General features: G+C 36.9%; 1 protein-coding gene across 1 annotated transcript in view; it reads left to right on the top strand.

Annotated features, from left to right (window-relative positions):
• IGSF5 (immunoglobulin superfamily member 5) overlaps positions 1-20,635 on the top strand; it is a 30,239-nt gene extending 9,604 nt beyond the window's left edge. Inside the window, exons 4-9 of the mRNA XM_070943504.1 lie at positions 1,493-1,813; positions 7,333-7,458; positions 8,983-9,007; positions 13,390-13,484; positions 17,483-17,559; positions 19,245-20,635. Coding sequence (XP_070799605.1) covers positions 1,493-1,813; positions 7,333-7,458; positions 8,983-9,007; positions 13,390-13,484; positions 17,483-17,559; positions 19,245-19,340 — 740 coding nt within the window. The 3' untranslated portion in view covers positions 19,341-20,635. The remainder of the gene's footprint in view (positions 1-1,492; positions 1,814-7,332; positions 7,459-8,982; positions 9,008-13,389; positions 13,485-17,482; positions 17,560-19,244) is intronic.
• Positions 20,636-23,379: the final 2,744 nt, after the last annotated feature.

Below are 23,379 nucleotides of genomic sequence, written 5' to 3'. Positions count from 1 at the left end.
CAAGGCTGGGAGAGGATACTTGGAACTGTAAGTTCTGTACAATTGAAGAGCCACAAAACCACGTATCTCTGGCCTCTTTTGTGGGTGTTAGATGGTGGTAGAATTTGTTTGTTTGTTTGTTTGTGTGTGTGCTATATCCTGTCCTTTCCTACAACAACACTGTGTGGTAGACCAGGCTGTGAGAATGCCCTTGTCCCCAGTCTTAATCCACCACATTGTCTTTACAGGACACTGTAAACTAATATCCCCATACAGAGCATTTGAATGAGACATCACCAGGAGATGCCAGAATTGTACACTTGGCAAGGAAGTGAAGTAGGTAGGCTGTGAGAGTGCCAGGGAAGTGATGACAGGCTATGAAGTGATGGTAGGCTATGAGAGTGCTATGTCCCCAGGCTTAATTCACCATATTGCCTTTACAGGACACTGTTAATAAGCACCCTCAACAGAGTATTTGGATGGGACACCACCAGGCTATCCTAGAATTGTACACTTGGCAAGGAAGTGAAGTAGACTAGGCTGTGAGAGTGCCCATGTCACCAGTCTAAATGGCATGTTATTGTTATTTAAAGGAGAATGCACTCCTTTAAATAACAATAAACAGAACTGTGTTATCTGTTCTGGAAGGAAGATTATTATTGGGTGAGATTATTATTGAGAGATAATAGTGGCTTGTTTAACGATAGGTCAAGCTCACTGCACTTTGGTTTGTAAATGGGACCAAACAAGAAAGGGGTAGGGAGCATGCAATCTCTTCTATAATAAATTAAGAATATGAAGAAGTAAACTAAATATCCTGGGAGCAGCTATCAAAATGCTTCCATGATAAGAAAACCTTACCAGATAAGACCATATGCTTTGAAATAAACTTTTGCCAATAATTTCCCTAAAATTAAACTGTTCCCAAACCAAATGGGTTTGTGTTTGTGTATTTGTGTGTGTGTGTGTGTGTGTGTGTGTGTGTGTGTGTGTGTGAGAGAGAGAGAGAGAGAGAGAGAGAAAAGAAATAACACCAGGACTTTCAAATCCAAGCAACTTTGCCTTTTTTTTAATGAAAGTGACAACAGTTCACTGTGGGACATATTTCCATGTGATATGTACTTTGCCCTGTAAATGTTCAGCCTTAGTTAATCATACTGTAGCCAGATTTTTATTATCCTAAAGACCAGGCCAAATTGGTAATGTGAAATGATTGCTTGTTTTTATTACTAACATGGATAAGAAAATCTTTCACATTTCATGTACATCATCTGTCTTCACTCTATATTATCACTGTATTACCAAGTCAATGTCTCTTCCATTTTCTTTGTTCAAATAGAACTTTAACTATCGGTATTCTTCAGTTTTCACACACACTTTAGATATTATAATTTGATCCTATAACTGTTATCAAGTCCTATCTTTCTTGTTGAAGTCTAGCAATATAAGCAGAAAATGCTTTTACCGATATTGGTGTTGGTATAGTTTTAATTCCTGTTTTTTTGCTTTACAGATCCTGGCTTTGGCTATGCCATCGTAGAAGGCCCTCAAAATTTAACAGTTGTTGTAGGTTCAGTGGCTCGATTTAGCTGCACAGTATCAGATGGGTGGAAAATTTTGATATGGCTTTTCAATGGAAATCCTAAACTGTCCGTGTTGAGTACTGGAGAAACCATTGTAACAGATGAGCAATATACTCAGAAAGGTTCTAACATAAGCAGTAGCAGATTTACTTCAGAACTGATGATCCATAATGTTCAGCTGACAAATTCTGGACAAATCAAATGTAGCCTCCAGAACAATGACAATAGATATGCATTTCTTTCTGTACAAAGTAAGTATGTCTTTCCATGATTATTCATTTAGCTTGTTTTTTTAAAAAAAAATTAGGGTTACTCCAAAAATTGTTCATTAATTGTTTTAAATTAGAAGAAAATTTTGTGACATCTTCAACTGCAACATTTTAGTGAGTGGGCGATGGCAGAAACTTCTGTGAACTACACTGACTTGCATGGATGTAAAATTCTGTTCACAGAATTTTATATTTATGTGAACAAAAGGCCATGAAGTTTAGGAAAACTGAGACTTGTTACTATGGGAGGGCTTGTGGATGGAAGCACATATCTGTAACTTATATTCTCTTTTTAGTTTGTATATGTACTGTGCATTATTTGCTGTTCAAAATCGTACGAGGGCAAGACAAAACACTGATATGCTGCTAAACGAGGAGCTGATTGTTATGCTACTGGGAATGAAGAAGCAGTGTGGAGAAGAAACATAGGTAGAACTTAAATTATGACTGGTCACTTACCAACTCTTTTGGGTTATGAAGGACCCCTCCCACCCAAAAAAGCTACTTTACGACCTAGTTTTGAGGTTATGAAATCACATGGCTGTGATTTATGACACTTTTGCCAGAAATTGGCATTCACTTCCAGTTTCTGACAAAAACCAGGCCATACCAAAAAATGGATTTGCTTTATAACTGCCACATTCATATTATGACCACCACAAAAAAAGGTTATAAAATCCGATTGGTCTCATGATGACTCATTTTACGACCATTATGATTTACAACCATAATAGCAAGGCTCAGTTATGGTCATAAGTCACTAACTATCTATAGAGAATATACAATATGTGGCTAGCTCATAAGGGACCCTGAAAATCCATTTTGGATTTCAAGTTGTCCATCCATAGAGATTGAAAATGTATTTCAAATAGGAAAGTCTCATTTATTCCCCCCAAAGAAAATATGCTTTTACCTTGTCTTAATAAGACTTAATAAATTTAATAGGTAATTATTTAAAAGTGCCTTAAAAATCCTTATTTAGTTCTATAGGCTGGAAGGATGTATCTTTCTGATAAAAAAATCTTCAATAATTATAATTACTGGTACGTTAATATGGAAAATGCATCTTTATCTTAACACACCAGAAAAAAATCCAGTCCTTCTATAGATACCTTTTCCAACACTGAATTTAAATTAAACTTCACTTTTAAAAAATGTTTTTTTTTATTATTTGGCTTTAAAATGCATCAATATTTTTGAGAATAATAATTCAAATTTGAGGCCATAAAATGTAAAGAAGAATGAAGAAAATTATTTTTACCCAAACAGTTCAACGATATCAAAAATACCAAATAATGAAAAACAACCAAACAATTGAAATAGTCTGTGAAGCCCTTGGATGATCTCCTCCTCCACACATTTCCTGGATAGAAAATAATCATTTATTAGTTTATTCTGTGTATGTTTCCAACTACAATAAGGTATCAAATGGCTTATACAATGAAGAGAGTATCTTAACTATGACCCCATGAGCCAGTAGCCCTGTGACTTGTTTAGCTGACATAGATGCATTCTCTAAATCTCAGTCTGCAACAATGATTGTGACTGTGAATGAACCTTCACCAAGTAAATGAATAATTTGTCAGTGCAGTTCATGTTTGTTGAAATTTTTAATGCACTCTTAATATGTACCCATAAAAAGTATAGAATTTGGTTTACCCAGTGCTGTCAGGTTCATGGATTATGAGCCTCATGCATCAATTTGTCTGTGTAAACTGTGCAATTAACCCTGGAATTGTCTTCTCCAACCTGTTGCCTACCAAATTTGTGAGACAATAGTTCTCATCATCTCCAATTACCATAGAAACTAACTGTGGATCAGGGGTGAAATCCAGCAGGTTCTGACAGGTTCTGGAGAACCGGTAGTGGAATTTTGAGCAGTTTGGAGAACCATTAGCGAAAATTTTGAGTAGTTCAGAATATCGGCAAATACCACCTCTGGCTGGCCCCAGAGTGGGGTGGGAATGGGGATTTTGCAGTATCCTTCCCCTGGAGTGGGGTAGAAATGGAGATTTTGCAGTATCCTTCCCCTGCCATGCCCACCAAGCCACTCCCACAGAACTGGTAGTAAAATAATTTGGATTTCACCACTGCTGTGGATGATAGGAATTTTTATCTAGCATTTGGAGGGGATTAGTTTGATAAAGATTGATCTTGAAGATGCTCCTATTACCATTTTGGCAATATATAGTAATAAGAGGTTTGGATCAGTGTGGTAAAATGCCACCATGCAAAAAGGATAAAGAGAGAGATAACTCTATTTTTATTGGGCTTGCCAATGGCAGCCTCCATGTTCATTTTTGACCACAGTGTAAGGGCATCTTTTGAATAAGATATGGAAAAAGATTTTTCCACTATTCTGTCTGGAAGTATAACCAACTTATTTTTATCTCAGTCATGAGGAAATGTTCTCATGAAAGGTAGTAGACTACTTCAACTTTTTCTCCCCTAATTTTATTGATTTGCTGTAACCTGCTGATACAATCTTAGTTGCTTTAATACAGAGCAACAGATGGACTATTATACTCTTTCATTTTCAACAAGATAATTCCACAAGTATTCCATCTCTTCTATCCTTCAAAGTGATATTGTCAGCATATTAAGAACTGCTGAAATTTCTCCCAGTACTTTTAATTCCACGTTTCATTTCTTCTAGTTCAGCATTTCTTATAATAAAAGTTAAATAAATAAAGTGATGGTATACAGTACACCCTCAGCATACTGCTGTTCCAGTTTTAAACCAGTTGCTTCATATTCTTAATTCTTACTTCCTAGCAGCCAAATTCTTCACCAAGCAAACCAGGTGGGCTAGTAGACTCACGTTTTTAAGTGCTTTTTGCAATTTGTTGAAAGTTGGGTTATTTAGAGTAAAAAGTCAGTCCAATGGATTGCTTTACAGATAGTCCTTGACTTAACAACCATTTATTTGGTGACCATTCGAAGTTACAACTGCACTGAAAAAAGTGAGTTAGGACCAGTTTTTACACTTATAACTGTTGGTCACAAGATCAAAATTTGGGCATTTGGCAACTGGCATGTATTTATGACAGTTGCACTGTCCTAGAGTCATGTGGTCACCATTTATAACCTTCCCAGCTGGCTTCTGACAAGCAAAGTCAATAGGAAAGCCAGATTTTCTTAATGACTGCATGCTTCACTTAACAACAGTGGCAAAAAGGTCATAAAATGAGGTGCAACTCTCTTAACAACTGCCTCACTTAGCAATGGAAATCTTGGTCATTCAATCTTTGTTTTAGTCAAGGACACTTGTACAGTTAGTCCTCGGCTTTCAACCTTTCATTTAATGACTGTTTGAAATTACAATGGCACTGAAAAAAAGTGACTAATGACTCTTTTTCATACTTATGACCATTGCAGCATCCCTATGGTCACATGATCAAAATTTGGATCTTTGGCAACTGGTTCATATTTATGATGGTTGCAATGTCCCATGATCATGCGGCATTCTTTTGTGACCTTCTGTCAAGTAAAATCAATGAGGAAGCCAGATTCACTTAACAACTGTGGTGATTCATTTAACAAGTGTGGCAAGAAAGGTTGTAAAATGGGGCTAATTCACTTAACAACTCAGTACTTAACACCTAAGCAATAGAAATTTCGGGCTCAATTGTAGTTGTAAGTTGCGGACTACCAGTATTTACATTTTGTCTTTTAATTATGGGGTTAAAATACCAAGTTTCTTCCTCATGGAATAAAAAACTTTTGTCTTTTGGAGTAACATGCTGAAAACATGTTCCCTGTAAGTAACATGCTGCAAACATGTTCCCTTTAAATAAAGAATCAAAGTACTTGGAGATAGATGCAATAAAGACTCTTTTATTGGCATGTGATCACTAGTCTCCTGGCCAAAAGAATGCCAAACAGTCCCAAACTTAAGCAAGGTTATAGTTTCTCAATCCTTGGAAATATTATGTAGAAATGATAAAAAAGCAACACAGTGAGCTTACAGTGAGCTTTACAGCCTAAATGTGCCATCTAATAACAACCTGCAGTGACCTTACTATGGTCTGACCCAGTTTCTTTAAATTCTAATTTGTAAGAAGTTCAAAGCCCATCCTCTTTTACTGATAGTAGCACCCTCTAACATAAGCAATGTCTTTTATGGTACCCATATAGGATTTCTTTTTCACACCAGAGAGAAAAGGCAGAAATTTGGTTTCTGTTATTTGTCTCCTTCCCTTCCAGAGTCATCAAGCTGTTTCAGTTTGTTTGCTCTGTGTAATACATTCTTCAGAAACAAGGAACAGGTAGAATATTATTTTTCTCCTACATATGGTTGGCATGTTTGCTAAATGTTTAGTATAATACTAAATAAATATTTATCATTACAGTGGTTTTGCGGAGAGTAATACATTGTTTTGTATATACCGTACATATTCATCAATTTACAATAGTTTGCATGACACATCTTAGAATCAGAAATGACAACAGTGTGTGTGTGTGTGTGTGTGTGTGTGTGTGTGTGTGTGTGTATTTGTGAGAGAGAGGAAAGTCAAGATGACTAATACAACTGAGACTCCACACATGCCACATACATGATACATATATAAAAAGGACAGGGCTTTGACTGTGGAGCTGCCATACTGACTTTTTTGATTCACTCTGGATCCTGCAACTCAGCATGGAAGAAAACCAAATGCCATTAAGTTTAAGAATGACATACTTAACTGATTATGGAGGAACATCATTCAATTATGGAGGAACATCATTCTGCAATAACAGGCCAATTTTGCTTCAAAGACGCATATACGCATACTGAAGGCTGGAGAATATACAGTCTTTCTAATGATTAAGTTGAAGTGGAGACATGTCAGCTCCAATGTAGAAAATTCACATGCTGTCAGTATTTGTTTATCAAATTGATATGGCTGCTATCAACACTTTTTCTGGGTGATTTGCCAAGCCCAAGCAAAACAAATGAAATGCTAAAAATCATGTACAGTAATTAAATCCAGAAAACAATATAGATGCAGCGGATTTTTTTAAATAGAGAAAAGTGATTTAGCTCACATGAAAATGCATGCTCCCTAAAAAAGGACAAAAGCTAAGGTTCAAACAAAACCTATTATTTATGATTAAAAAATATCACTGTAAAAAGCATAAAAAGATTTCAAAGAAGCTTTTTAGGCGAAGTTTTTCAGGTTACTCAAATCAAAGTGCATTCATGTGCAGCCCATTAACCTTTGTTACATTATGCAGTTCAGTTTCTTGAGATGTCCAAAACTAGGAATTAGTAATGATTAATTTGTTCACTACAAATCATAATTGCAAACTAGTATAAGAAAAATAAAAGTAATGAAAGAGAAAATAAACTAGTGAATAAGCTGGGATTTCCAAAAATCTCCACTAAGAAACATTACTAATTAAAAATTGAGACAAATTAAGAATGACTTCATAGAACTCATTAAAATAATTAGGAACATTTTAAAATGTTCATGCTAATTAATTGTACTGTTTAACATTGCTTAATTTTTATTTAGTAGGATGTGATAATGAAGATTGGCGAATCCGAACTATAATTTTAGCTGTTGTGTTGTCAGTTGCTCTTTTACTCCTTCTGATCCTTATTATTCTCCTTATTATATGTTGCTGCAAAAGAAGGAAAGGTATGTGGGCCTTCTGGAACTGGCTTTGCATTTTAAACTTTTATTTTAAATAGACAAATCTAAATCTGTTAATTTTGTGCCAGAAACATTCCCTGCTTGTTTATATGAAAAAAATGTTTCTCTGCTTTTATTTTTTCTGTAAAATAAAATCAGGCTATGGATAACTTGTAAGGGAAAAATAGATAATTAGCATTAGCATTATTAAAATAATACATTTAAATGCATGTAATTGTTTACACATCAAACCTTCAATAAATTGGAATGAGTTACTTCAGATGTGTTATTTCTTTGCTTGTTTATTTGATATAAAGCCATTATTCCAACAGTTCAAGGCAATCTGAATACAATTGTTTCCTTCAGTTTTTCTGTAAAGTTACCAGCCCTGTGAAATAGGTTAAGTTATATTAAGCTTCCATAATTGAAGTTAGAAAGGAAACCAAATCTTTTCAGTCCTAGTTCAGATTCTAGTCCAGGGGTCCCCAACTCCCGGGCCATGACCCATTACCAGGCTGCGGCCTATTCAAAACTGAGCCATGGGAGCTATGGGCAAGCACGCATGTGAAGCTCCACTCAGGTGAGCAGCGGGCAAATACATGTGCACAAAGCTCCCCTCACATGAGTGGAGGGCCCTCCACTCACACAAATGGAGGATTGGCGTGTGTACCTGCCCACCACTCATGCAAGTGGAGCTTCACACCTGCGCTTGCCCATCTTTCCTGTGGCCTAGTTTTGAACAGGACGCGGCCGGGTAGTGGACCACAGCCCAGGGTTGGAGACTCCTGTTCTAGTCAATATATTACACTGGGATAGCAGCAACACCTGAGGAAAAAATACCCCTGATCTTTAAGAACTAGGTATCCCACAATGTGGCCATTGTATTCATTTTGAACAGAGGTGGTTCTGCAATGCTGAATTTGAGGTTTTCAGAGATCTGTCCTTTCACACAATTTCATGTTTTGTGCCTCCTTAATTTTGCTAAAGGCATCATTATGGCTTGCCAGCAAGGAAGTGTGAGCTTCCAGGTGGTCAAAATTGAGGAGTGGACTTGAAGTGCAAGAGTCAGTTTGTACTACAGTCTGGCATCTACAGCGATGATTGGATTACAGCAATATGGGAGGAAGTAGAGATAGTAGGGTACTGAATCCATCAAACTTGGCACTCCATGTGTAGGTGAATCAGATTGCATTTCATATTTGCAATTTCATTAGAGAGTAGGTTTTTTGTCAATAATAGACAGAACATATACTTTGGTGCTAGATGCATGATTTATGAATGGAAAGTTCTTGGTTCCTGCACAATGATAATTCACTTTCATTTCAGTGAAAGTATAGATCCACAACCACCTCCCCCAACTATGTCTGTTCAAATAATTAAGAATACTTGTGTCTGCAAATCATTTCATTAGATCCTGAATCAATCTTTTTTTTAAAGAGATCAGTGTTCTGAAAACATTAGATTTTTCTTTCCTAGTAAGTGGCTATACTTGTCTGCTATATTCTAAAATTTGTCCTTTTACTTTTCCAGAGTCCAACTATCAAAATGAGCTAAGGTAATAAGACAATTATCATTTTTAATTCCCTTATTGATGCTAAAACATACATTGTATTTGCTTAAGATCACAATTAACATTAATACAAACAACCAAAACCCAACATAGAAAATGATAATACCAGTAAACTGCAATGAGATGAAATCTGTATGATTTCCCAATGTATGATGGCCTCAATCTTTTGAGTCTGTGAACCTTTTTTCACTACAGGACAAGTGTGCCCCAGCAATCTTTTTCATGCTTTGGTCTCATGATGTTGCCTTCATCTAGTTGCCAACTAAACTGAGACAGTTGTCCTTAAATTTTGTTTTTTATCCTGAACACAATTTTTGTCATGATATAAACTTGCATGCTTCAGTGGCCATTGAAAATCATATTGATTAGAAGACAGATGCCATAATCCAGTGATGGCTAACCTTTTTGCCATCACATGCCAGGAGGATAGGGGGCGTCGCGCACACATGTGCCCACATCCATAATTCTATGCATCCCGCCCCCGCGCATGCGCATGTGGCCCTCCTGCTCCCGGCACACAATGGCCCGGTAGGTCTGTTTTTCTCTCTCACCTGGCTGCTAGACTCCTAGAGAGGCTCTGGAGGCTGAGGACAGCGAAAAAGTCACTTCCTGTCCAACCGGAAGTTGGGAAACGGGACATTTCTGGCCTCTGGAGGGCCTCCGGGGGGGGGGGGAAGGCCTTTTCGTCCTCCCAGACTCATAGAGAGGCTCTGGAGCCAGTGAGAGAGAAAAATGGGCCTTCCCCACCACCCCTCAGGCCCTCTGGAGGCAGGAAAACAGCCTGTTTCCCTACGTTTGGTGGGCCCAGAAGGCCCGAAAATCATTTGGAGCTGAGCTCTCGTGCCCACTGATATGGCTACATGTGCCACAGGCTTGCCATCACAGCCATAATCCATGTTAGAGCAGTATTATTAGTCTAATGAAAAGTTAATCAGTAGTGAGCAAGCTTTTGAGTTCTTAAAAGTTCATCATAGGCAAAGAAGATGGGAAACAAAAGAGAAAAAAAGGAGAAATTGTAAAAAATCGTACATAGAGAAAAAAATGGCTAATCTTTGATCTAGGTACCATGTTTAAATCAACAACAGATATAAAATAAATTTAAAACAGGAGTTTTATGTGGTCTTAGATAATTTCAGCCCATGCTATAAACCAATGATGGCTAACCCTTTTACCATCACGTGCCAAAAGCAGGGGGAGCCCGGTGGGGTCATGCACGTGCATGTCCATACCTATAATTCTATGCACTGTCCCCCTGTGCATGTGCCCTCCCGCCCCCTCCACTTTTGCCATGTGATGGCACAGTGGGCCCTGTAGACCAGTTTTTCACTCTCCCCAGGCTCCAGAGTTTTTCTAGAAGCCTGGGGACGGTGAAAATGGCCTTTCCCACCCCCCAACAGACCCTCTGAAGATTTGAAATGGCCTGTTTTCCAACTTCCGGTGGGACCGGGAGTCCCGTTTTTTGCTCTCCCCAGGCTCCAGAGCCTTTCTAGGAGCTTGGGGAGGGTGAAAATGGCCTACCCGACCCCCCCCCCCGGAGGCCCTCCATAGGCTGGAAATGGCCCGTTTGCTGACTGGTGGGCCCAGAAGGCCCGAAAATCAGCGAACCGAAGCTGAGCTTGCGTGCCCACCAATATGGCTCCGCGTGCCACCTGTGGCCCACGTGCCATAGGTTCACTATCATGGCTATAAACCAATTTTATTGCATACCCTTCTCATCTTCCCTGATTGAACTAAATACAGATTCTTGGTCGCACAAAAATATTTTTTTTCATTCCCAAATCTCCGAACCATACTGTTTGACTTTATTATTTTGTGGGGGGTCTGATCTGACAGTTTCCACATGTTTCCAATCTTAAAGCAAATGCTGAGACCATATAAAATGGCTTCAGGAACCCCATGAAGCAAGTAGCCTGTTTAATAGGACAGTTCATAAAATGGTATTCATCTTGTGGTTCTCATCCCCACCCCAAAATGTAAATACAACTTATGATCACAGAAGGATAACCACTCCTTATTTGGCTGATTATAAAATATTTGATGATAGGTATGTTTTCTTACATAATCACAGTTAAGACAAGGTTTTGCACTCTTCAAAAATGGTGAAAAAGAATATAATTTTCAGAAATGCTCTAAATGGAAATTTCAATGCAGGGGTTCCGAAAACATCTGTTTTGTAGACAGCCTTTCTTTTTTAAAGCCTTCATGTTTAATACTCAATACATATACCACGAGAGGTCACTGTGTACCAAAGTAGCTCGCTGTACTGATGCTTCTATTCCATGGGCTTTTAGTATAGAATGTCTGTTACAGAAAGAGATCTGAAACTGAGACAGGTGGAAGTGGTGCACTGAGCGCAACTGCCAAGCAAATTAGGTTACATCCTGTGCTTTTCTAAGAACTTTGAAAACAATCTCTTGAAAGGCAATGCTTGATAACAAATTGTTTCCAAATTAGCAAAATGAGTTTTAAACACTTGCAGAGATGAAAGCTAAATGATATGTTAGAATGCCCTGGGGTTTTCAACTTTAAAAATGAAAGAAATGTTCATTGTTATTAATTAAGACACCACAATTAAGAATCCTGGATGATTAACACATCTTTGTGGAAGATTTCCAACGGCTTTAGTTTTTAAAGGCATGTGCATTGAAACCTTTCTTTTTTTCCCTCAAAGAAAGGAAGAAAGCTTATCCCAGAATTATGGTTAATAATTCTTCTTCTTTTTCACTTTTTTTACTGAGATAAACATTTGAAAATACAAATTTTTAAAAAGCTAAGAAAGAGAAAAACCAAATCAACCTGTGTTTTTATGGATTATTGTAATGGAAGAATTTAAGTAACATACAGAGACTCCAGCCTAACTATACTTCATGAATAAATTGTTAAGATTGCTGATTAAATAGATATGTCCATCTAAAGCTTTTTCAGAACTAGATGAGTTGCAGTAAGCCTAACCTGCGCTTAGCATATATAACATCCCTCCTCTCTTAGTCCATCTGGTTAGGGAGAACCCTTCCATGAAATGGCTTTTAGGTTGAATTGATAGACATTCAAGGTTACAAAGAATGATCAGAGTCATCTCCTGTTGGCTCTAAATTCTTCAGTAAATTTAGCTGGCTGCATTTGAAAGGGATGACTCTTTAGACAACTCACTCTAAAAAATGTCACTTGGGTGGTATTAATTTCACAATTGTCAAAATGGTGCAGAACCTCCTGAAGTTTAGTAGCAACTAAACTTTCTCCATTGTTGATCCAATAATCAAGCAACATCAAAGTGTGACAGAATACCTGAGATTCCAGAAGGTAGAATCTTTATGAAGCATTGGAATATTACAGGGGTTACAGAGAACCCTAATTGGAGATTCTCCATTCAGAATACCCCAGGACGGGTGATGACAGTTTGGATATTTGCTCTAGCATTATCAGTCGCTAAATGCTGGTACTGTTAGATATAGGGCTAGATATAGTTTTCTAAAGACTTTTCTGCTATAGCAAAAACAGCCAGCAGTTGATTGACTGTAGGCATTGGTTCTGGATGCTGTTTAAATGCCTTATTTATAATTCTGGCAAAATACAAATATTATAATATATATCACAGTTTTTCAAATGGCAGATTCCAACATGGTTCTATTTTGTAACATTTGCCTTTTACAGATAGAAACATTGGGCTTTAGGTGGAAGTTCACAGTAACAACTCCAAGTAATGTGTCGATATGGATTGATTCCACATCAGATTTCTAGAGGGAGGGACGCACTAACTTCCCTAAAATTATACAATTAAAATTAGGTGGAAGTTCACAATAGTAACTCCAACCAATGCTTCAAAGTGAATTCCAGATTTCTAGAGGAAGGAACACAATGGTTTCCCTAAAGTTATGCAACTCATATTCAGCTAAGCCTTTCCTTAAACCTCTGCCAACTTCTTACAAATACATATCCTGACAAAGGAATACATTTCCTATTCTAGCATATTCATTGGTTGTTTCCTTAAGTTTCAATAAAACTAGTCTTTTCCAGAAAGGAAAATATTTTGCTACCTTTAATTTAACAAAGCTAGATATGATTGGCAGTCTGATATTGACCAATATTTGTTTTGTACAAACCTCAATCACAAGAACAGAGAATCATTACACCTGAAGTGTTCTCTTCCAAATTAGAGCAATTGCTTAAGTCTAAGGGCTTTGGCTGAATGTTCCAGAAATGTGGGGAGGAGGGAGAGAAAGAGAACCAACCTTACTGTAGAATCCTTGTTCTACAGTATCAATCTTGTTTGATAAGCTGCAAGGTTTACAGCCTGAACAGAGTATCTTCTATTCATTCATAGATCATAAATGATTTGGTTGCCAATATCAAGTATTTTTATTTTCTAGAAAGATTTCATGGAAGAAAGAAAAAGGTAGAAATTTGGAAACTGTGAGTCACAGTGGAAAGGAAAACTATGGCTACAGTGCAGAGCAAATGCCACGTAAGTAACCTTTAAATGAAAAAAAGTCTTTATAGAACTTCATATATGCATTTTAAATTCAGCCCTGTTGTACTTTGGTGGCCAGAAAATAGGCAAATATTAGCTTTCCTTAAAAAAGTATTGGGCTACCATTTCTGGCCTAAAAAAAATCTGGCAATTGTCTGATGGTAGCAAAGAGATACAGTAGCTAGTTTACTCTGGTTTGGAAGTGAAATAGAAATGAACTTAATATAGGTTAATAAACTTGGGCTACAAAAATTCAGATAGCTGCTAACTTTGCTGCCATCAGAGCATGTGTGTGTGTGTGTGTGTGTGTGTGTGTGTTAGGAAAATGATGTCAAGATTACAGGCATGAAGGTAATTGAAGCCACATCTCTTTAATATGCATTGTACATACATCATACATACAGTATAAAAAGGCTGAAGCTTCAATTGTGCAGCTGTCCTATTATTAGTGGGCATGGGTTTTTAAAACTCAGATATATCAGTCCTGGAACAATGAAACCTTTAACTGAATGACTTGAGAAGTTAAAAGAAAATGAAGAAATGGATCTTGGTTTTTTACAATATATTCTAGTGAGTAGCAAAAAAGTGAGCTATCTGAATTACTTCCTGAAGAAATGAAGTGAAGAAATTTCATTTAAAAACATGGACTAGACAGGTTAAAACTGACAATTAATGTTCTCTTTAAAAGGATATTTCCAGACAAATTGCCACAAAGGAAAATAATTGAAAATTAGATATAGGCCCAGGATCCAAGTCTTATGCAGAGAGAAGCACAGAAGCCAGCTTCAAGTTTGCATTTGCTTCCCCATTTAGAATATAATCTGGACTGCTAAACTCATAGCACATCTCAGTATCTTGAAAAAGGAATGGATGATGGGTTGTATGATCAAAGCACATATAGAAATAACTATATAGGTGTTATTTTTATACATTTTGCTCTTTATATGATGGGAGTTGGATGCAAGCTGAGTAATTTCTATTGCTAGATTGCACAGATTTTTTCTGAAATCATATAACACTAAGTCAAGATTTGTTCTGTACAATTTGTGAAAAAAACATTGGTTTTTAAACAACAAATCTGTCATTTGAAACTATAATTCAAATTTAGTGTATGAATCCTGAGTTATTTTCCAGTTGTGATTTATGTCTATGTAGCACTACCCCCGAAAGAGCCACTGAAGTCTGGGTTCTCCTTGCCCCCTTGGTATTGCCGTTGGTCCACACTGGTCCCTCGTTCAGGCACCTCTACTGGCCTGGGTCATGTAGTGTCATGGTGGTCAGTCTCCTCTCAGCAAGCAGGTCATGTGGTGGGGTGATGGTCAGTCTTTTTCCCAGCCGATGGGTCACGTGATAAGATGGTATTCATGTGGCTGGTCAGCCCTTCTTCCTTCTCTCCTCTCTCCCTCTCTTGAATTGCCTGCTAAGCTCTCCTTCCACCTCCTCTGCTCCTTTGTGGATTCCTCTGCTTGTCCACAGAAGCCTTTCCTCTCCTCTCCCCTTCTCTCCCTCAGGCTCGCTGCACAGAAGCCTCCTCTATCCTATTCCCTTCCCTCCTTCAGGCTTGCCCCACAGAAGCCTCTCCTATCCTCCCTATTGCCTTCACTCCAGGGGTGAAACCTAAATTTTTTTGCTACCGGTTCTGTGGGCGTGGCTTATTAGTGGGCGGAGCTTGGTGGTAAGGTGACTGGGTGGGCGTGGCCAAGTCAATGTCACTTCTTTGCCCTTTTTTAACCTACAAAACACAACACAACACAACTGGCTCACCCACAATGTAAAAGCAGCTGTGCTAGACCCAAAATGGCCCCTGCAACAAGCTGGAACCTCACACAGCCACAAAAAACCAACTTTCACACTTTACACACACACAACACAACACAACTGGCTCACCCACAATGTAAAAGCAGCTGTGCTAGACCCAAAATGGCCCCTGCAACAAGCAGGAACCTCACACAGCCACAAAAAGCCCAAAAAAACAACTTTCACACTTTACACACACAAAATTCCACATACAGCTTTGTGAGATTTTGTGTGTTTGTGTAGTTAGGGTGAAACACTATAGAAACACACTAAATCTCAGAAAGCTGCACAAATATTATTTTATTTTTATTTATTTTATTTTTATATAAAAGCAGCTAAATTTAAAACTTCCTAAACTTTAAATGGCTAGGTCTAAAAAAAGAACAACTAAAAAAAACCCAATTAACTATTTTTTTAAAACTCCCAAAGGGGAAAAAAACTTACCCAATAGAACAGGGGTCTCCAACCTTGGCAACTTTAAGACGTGTGGACTTCAACTCCCAGAATTCCTCAGCCAGCTTTGCTGGGAGTTGAAGTCCACAAGTCTTAAAGTTGCCAAGGTTGGAGACCCCTGCAATAGAAGGTACAAGGCAGGCAGGAAGGCAGGCAGGCAGGCAGATAGAGCTGCTCACCAATGAGCTTGATTGCAGGCAGGGAGATTCAGTTGCTTTCTGATGCAATGGATTGCAGGTATTACAGCAAGCGAAGCAAGGCAGGCGTTGCAACCAGCAGCTAAGGTAAGCAAGCTGGAGGCGGGGGGGAGGGGGAGGGATTTTTGCTAGCGGTTAGCAAGCAACTCAGCTGGGATCGTCAGAGCTTGGATCGTCAGAGCCAATTAAAAGAAAAAACTTTTTTTCTTTTAAATGGGTCTGACGATCCAAGCTGAGTTGCCTGATTAGCAGGCAACTCAGCTGGGATCGTCAGAGCTTGGATCGTCAGAGCCATTTAAAAGAAAAAAAAGGCTCTGATGATCGTGCGGCTCAGCTGGGCATGGGGGGCGGAGGCAGGGATTTTTGCTACCGGTTCTCCGAACTGCCCGCCACCATCGCTACCTACTCGCCCAAGCCGGTCTGAACCGGGAGCATTTCATCCCTGCTTCACTCCCTCTCTTTTTCCCCAAGCCTCTTTCTCCATTTCCTATCCCCTCAGGCCTCCTTTTTCCCCAGCCTCGAAAAACCCTCCTCCCTCTTCTCACACTCCCTCTGTCTCCCCTTCTCCCTGCCAAAACCACCTCCTCCTATTCCCTTCTCTCCCCCCCCTCCCGCTACATCTAAATTTGGACTTTTGTCTTATTTTTGTTTAGTTTTGGGTTCCATGTAGGCTTCTTGTCATCTCTTCCCATTTGAGGAGCTGAAAGGGAAGAGTAATTGAAAAAGATACTGTTCCTTAAAATAAACTGCTTTTTCCCTAGTTTCTAAGTTTCTTAGAAATAGTGATCTTTTCACAGCCAGTTGTCTTTGCACAGAAAACAAATAAAATGGCTTCCAGATATGTTACCACCTTTTGATCTTATCTCCCCTAAGCATAATAAAATACAAAATGTTATTCTCCTTATTGATTCACAGAAAGCATTGTGATATTAACATTTATGATTCCCTTGAACACTTTTTTTCAGTTTCTTACTAGAGTTTTAAGAAAATATCAACTGAACCTATGTACAGATTATTTCTTTCCATGACAAGCTATCTGCTTGTTTTCAGGAAATTCTCAATTATTTTTCTTTCTGAAACAAGGTACAGATAGTCCTTGAGTTACGACCACAATTGAGCCCAAAATTTATGTTGTTAAGTGAGACATTTGTTAAGATTTTAGACCTTTCCGGCCACGGTTGTTAAGTGAATCACTGCAGTCATGAAGTTAGTAACACGTTATTAAGTGACTCTGGCTTTCCCATTAATTTTGCTTGTCAAAGTTTGCAAAAAATGATAATATGATCCCAGGACATTGTGACTTCATAAATATAAGACAATTGCCAAATGTCTGAATTTTGATCATATGACCATGAGAATACCTCAATGGTTTTAAGTGTAAAAAATAGTCATAAGTCACTTTTTTCAGTGCTGTTGTAACTTTGAATAGTCACTAAATGAACTGCTGTAAGTCAAGGACTACCTGTATAGTTTCTGCCATTTTAGGTGGACTACCATTTTAGTTCACTACCACTATTATTGCATATGTTCTCTTCTGTTTTGCAGGAGATCACACTTCCTTCCCAGTTACAGAAATTGTTTATGATACAAAGAAAGATCTGAGTGTGAGCTCTTCATCAGAGGTAAAGGAACAATCTTTTTGAGATTGTAACATAGTTCATAAAGATGACTTCTTCTTCTTGGCCAATATTCTGAGACTTGCAAGTAAAAGTATAAATTGGCATTTCATACCTACCGGCACCTTAAAAATCAGACAACTACATGTAAAGAGACCTATAACCTCTCAAGATATTTCCTACAATCTCAATTTACTCATATCCAATCCCTGGGGGAGGGGGGTGCCTATGACAATTTGCCACAACCAACTCGCCACGGCCAACTCCGCCACAGCCAACTTGTCACAACCAATTTGCCATGGCCAACTCACTGTAGAGTAAGAGTTACACTAAAATAAAAAAAATGGTGGAATCGAATAATTAAAGAAAGAATGCAAAAGGGGGGACAAAATGAAATGTGAATGACAAAAATTAAAATATTTTTATTTATTTTAAATAATTAAATTGAATTGCTAAATTATCCCGTAGCAAGTTGAGTTGGCCCTGGCAAGTTGTCCCATAGTAGTTGGTTTTGGTGAGTTGGCTGTGGTGAATTGGCTGTAGCGAATTGGCCCATTTTGTCCCTGAACTACATAAGTGCCACACTGTCTTTTTGCAACTAAAGAAAATACTTTTCCTTCTCTTCCTGCTGATCTTCCTGCTAGCCCACCAACCACCTCAGCTACCCCAAGCGTCTGGCATCCTGACCTTTGCTGTGTGGTGATGAAAAGAAGTCAAAGATAGAGAGCACATGTGTTTTAATTAATAAATCATATTCTATATCAAGTATTACAACAAAGCATACAAAAAGACAATTATGATAGGCTTTGTAATAACATTTTCAGGTCACCAAACTGTGAATCCATTTAGGAAGCATTTTGTTTCATATACAGATGGAATTAAATATATTAAATAAAAATGTGGCCCCACAATATAGTGATCCACTCTCAGCTGATTAATATAATGTATGTGAGAGAAATTAGAGTGATACAAAAATAGCTTTAAGATAGGATGAGAGAAAGTACAGTTCTTACTAAATTTTCCACTGTGATTTTTGGCCATTTTCCAAGGAGATTTATTTCCATTGGTATTTTATTTAATACTTTTTGCAGTAGCAATAACATAGGATCCCACAATTTTGCATGTAAAAGAGTTCACTTCTCTCTGACATGATCCACTTATTATAGAACATATAGTACTACTTTTGTAAATTATTTGGCAAGAGATCCTGTGTTAAATGTCAACTCATGAATATAGAACAGTTGCTTTATGTGGCAAGCAGATCAACTGAAGAATGAAAAGTCTATTATCACCTTTCAGGAGTCATATTTCTGAAAGAAAAACAATTGATCACTTAATTTATTGGACTTTGATCAAGGTACAATTAGTCATGGCTAATTCAGTCATAAAAGACTTTTTTATTTAGTTTCCAGTAAGATAAGGATAAGTGTCTAGATTCTGCGGTTAATTTCTCTGAATTTGTTAGATTTATTGGCCTGGTTCATATATAATATTAAGCAAAAATAGATGGGTTCAAACTTTAAATCAAGCCAATTTCAAGTATTGTATGGCCCAAACTATTAAGTAAATAGGTAAGGTTTTTATAAATTTACCGGCTCAAACTTTTGATTTTTAAAACTGTGTTACTTACAATGAATAGATAATATTTACTAATATCTTGTTAACCTAATGTATTCTATTCAATCTACTAGGTGTTGAACAACGAATTTCAAGCAGGAAGACTTCCTTCAAGAACTAATGTTTATCCAATTAATCCAGTCAAAATCAGAAATGTGACACTAATATAGGAAAACAGTTACATAGCTATATCATTTCTTAAAATTTCCTGATTTATTTGAAAATCATTATCAATTTAATAATCTCTGAGGAATTTTAATGAAGAAGCCACTGCTGTTTCCCCATAAAACAGAATGAATTTCTCTTTAAATATTTATTTTCTATCTACTTTAAAGTTTATTGTAAACTAGTGGAAGTTTCACTATCACCTTTGACCTGTTAATTCAAAATAAGAGTTTGTTTAATTATCATCTCTTTTTGTGTAATTGTCATATTCTAAATCATAAGATCCATGATGTTAATTTTATTTTTAAAATGCAAGCACTTATGATTTAAGATTAACAATAAGGTTGCATATTCATATATTTCTGGTTGCAAACATCATACAGTGATGACATGACAACAGAAAGTCCTGCAAGGATATGTACCATTCATATTTAAAATAAATCCAACATGGATTTCCATGAGAGCAGATATAAAAGCTTAAATAAAATGGAATCCATTGTGACATGGCATTGAATAGATTTAGTGCTATTGATCTTTCTCCAGACAAAAAATGCACACCTAGCATGATTTGTTTGCAAAAGATTATGTAAGATAGTATATACTTGAAATTTGCATTAAAAAGTATAATGTATAGTGATTTACATTTTAAAAATTCTCTAGTTGTGTATTTTTTAAAAAAAGATTCTATCCCAATAATTAAATTAGAATAAGTATGCAGTAAAATACACATAACAATATATTTCCAATATATTTGGAGAAACTTGTGTTAAATACATATGTTGAAAAGCTTTGTTACATATGTAAGTATGTGTTTAAATTATATTTATTAGGGGATATTGCAAATAGAAGCTCCATATTAAGTAAAGTTTAAATGACAAATCAGAATAGATATATTTATTTTGTTAAACAAGCATTGAAACTGTTAATATTTCTGATATTAAGTGCTAAGCAACTTAACTTCCTCAAGTTTCACTTAGTACTAAAGTATGTTATCACTTTAATTACATTTTTTTATTATTTAGTTTACTTATTAAACTAAATGCTGACTTTCTCTGTGTTATACACCTGTCATTTAAGAACATAGTTAGAAGTAAGAGTTATTAAAATTGATTGGGCTTGTCTCCATTAATAAGTTAAAGTTCTCAAACCACTTTTTCCTTCTTCATTTCAAAGATTTTTTGAAAATCTTTGCATAAAGTAATCTGTGATTATTACAAGTGCATTTTATATTATTGAATTGTCAAATAAAAGGTACTTAATTTTCACCTTTTTCTTTCTAATTAAACATTTAAGATAAAAAGGCTGGGTCATCTTAAAGAATAAAAAATTTATTCTGGCATTTTTGTGCATAGGAATCGTCTTCATTAAAGCAGTAAAATGTCTAAGTCACACTTAATTCCTGATGCTTTAGGAATTGATGATAATAATGTTCTTCGTAACTATATAGTAAGGTACTACTTTTAGACAAGAAAAACAAAATGCACAGGTAGAGTATATGTGGTACCTTGCTCAATAGTTGTAACTGTGAGAGGGATCTTGAAGTCTTAGTGGACAATCATTTAAATATGAGCCAGCAGTGTGCTGCAGCTGCCAGAAAAGCCAACACAGTTCTAGGCTGCATAAACAGAGGGATAGAATCAAGATCACAAGAAGTGTTAATGCCACTTTATAATTCCTTGGTACGGCCACACTTGGAATACTGCATCCAGTTTTGGTCTCTATGATGTAAAAAATATGTTGAGACTCTAGAAAGAATGCAGAGAAGAGCAACAAATATGATTAGGTGACTGGAGGCTAAAACATATAAAGAACGGTTGCTGGAACTGGGTATGTCTAGTCTGTTGAAAAGAAGGACTAGGGGTGACATGATAGCAGTGTTCCAATATCTCAGGGGCTGCCACAAAGGAAAGAGAGTCAAGCTATTCTCTAAAGCACCAGAGGATAGGACAAGAAGCAATGGGTGGAAACTAATCAAGGAGAGAAGCAACCTAGAACTAAGGAGAAATTTCCTGACAGTTAGAAAAATTAATCAGTGGAACAACTTGCCTCCAGAAGTTGTGAATGCTCCAACACTGGAAGTTTTTAAGAAGATATTGGATAACCATTTGTCTGAAATGGTGTAGGGTTTCCTGCCTAAGCAGGGGGTTGGACTAGAAGACCTCCAAGGTCCCTTCCAACTCTGTTATTCTATTCTATATGGAAATGGATTCCTGTCTGCTGCCTTCTCCCCAGTTTTCCAGTTTTTCTATGGCTTTTCTATTTCCTGATAATATACAGTATTATCACATACTAAATAGATCTGACTGTGCTTAGCCATTCAGTCTATTTTAAGACCATACTAACCTTCCTGCTCTTTGAGGATACACAAAGTTGTTTCTTCTGCATGGAACTAAGGTAGCTCCTATTTGTCTGATGATAAAATAATGTAACTGGCTATTTTATCCATAAGAAGCTGCCCTGTCTTGCTCACTGAAATTCATTCTTCAGTGTGTAAATATGAAGATGCAATTTTTAATGTTTTTCCAAATAATTTCTATAGAGTTCACTGGTTAACAATTGTACAATTATTGGCTTTTATTTTTGTGTGAAATAATTAGAAATGATGTGGCATTGTCCTGTCTCCCCCATATATCTGCAGATTTTATGGCTCTTAGCGGATACTCTCCTGCTAACTGTGGAGATCACTGGAGAATAAATTGGTTACTTGGCTTTTAAAAAAAAAGGAACAGGTGAAAAAATACAGTGAAAACTGAAATAAAGCATGGGGTAGCAAATGACATTTTTTTCTTCCTTTATGAACTGTCCACACACATGAAAGAATATGGATTTATTTTGCATACATCTGAATCAAAAAGGGGATACAACATGGCTTCAGTATATTGTGATTACTGAAAATTGAGAGCAGTAAAAAGTAGTTAAAACCAAGCAACACTTTTTTCTTGGCTGTTCAAAAGCAGGTTTGCCTAAGAAATTTAACAAAGGTTACATTTGAGGGATAATGAAAAAATACATTCTGACAAGACTTAGAAGAGACTTCTAGAGCCAGAGAAAAAAAGAATAATATGTTCCCGGGATAAGCATTGTTGTTCATTAAGCAAATAGATTTATTGCAAAAATGAAATGAACTAATTATTTTTATATTTTTGGCTTTGGTGTACTTTACAAATGCTGTTTATAACCTCTTTTTGTTGTTTAAGATGAGTCCTGTTGAGATATTTGTAGTCTAGTGAACAATCAGCAGATAGATCACAAATCATGCAGTTTTGGCGCTATTTTTTAAATTTTCTTAATTTTAGTATTGTTACAGAATACTGAAAAACCAGCGGTATTCTAAGCTTAACATATGGCTTGGGTTTCTAGAGACAGATGTCACACAAACATATAGGATTTCAGACCTGTATAAACTTTCTTCAAGTTTTCCTTTTCAGTTTTGAATTTCACATAGAATAAGTTACCTGAATCCGCTGAGTCACACATATTTAAAAATAGCTTATAGTTAACTTTCCACTGAGGTTTTTTTTTTCTTGACTGCTGAAAGCATCTTGAATTTGAGTGGGTCACTAAGCTAACTAATGTATAATTTTAAACTTGCTAGTGATTGCTACTCACAATATTGATAGCATAAATATAATGGCATATTATGCAACAGAACATATCATACTTCAAATATGAATGAACTGACTGATGCAATACAAGGAATTTTGAAAAAAAAAAGTGCAGTTTCAGTATCAATATATATGCAGTTTCAGGGGTGGGTTCTACTTACCTTTACTACCGGTTTGCAACAGGGCTGCGTGTGAGTGAAGCATGCACAGAAGCGTTCTGATGACGTTGGAGTCGGTGGGCAGAGCCTCCCACCGGTTTTACTATCGGTTCTATAGAACTGGTGCGAACCGGGGGCAACCCACCACTGTGCAGTTTGTATATCGGTTACCACCAATTCTGTATCTAAAGAGTTTCCTGTCACTGCAGTTTAAAGATTAATCTCATTCCAAAAGTTGAAAATTCATGACTGTCAGAAGGTCACAAAAGATGGTCCCAGGA

This window comes from Pituophis catenifer, unplaced genomic scaffold (assembly GCF_029215685.1).
Source record: "Pituophis catenifer annectens isolate HBS135680 unplaced genomic scaffold, rPitCat1.0.hap2 SCAF_4, whole genome shotgun sequence".
NCBI classification, from domain to species: domain Eukaryota; kingdom Metazoa; phylum Chordata; class Lepidosauria; order Squamata; family Colubridae; genus Pituophis; species Pituophis catenifer.
This window is presented reverse-complemented; position numbering and strand designations above follow the sequence as displayed.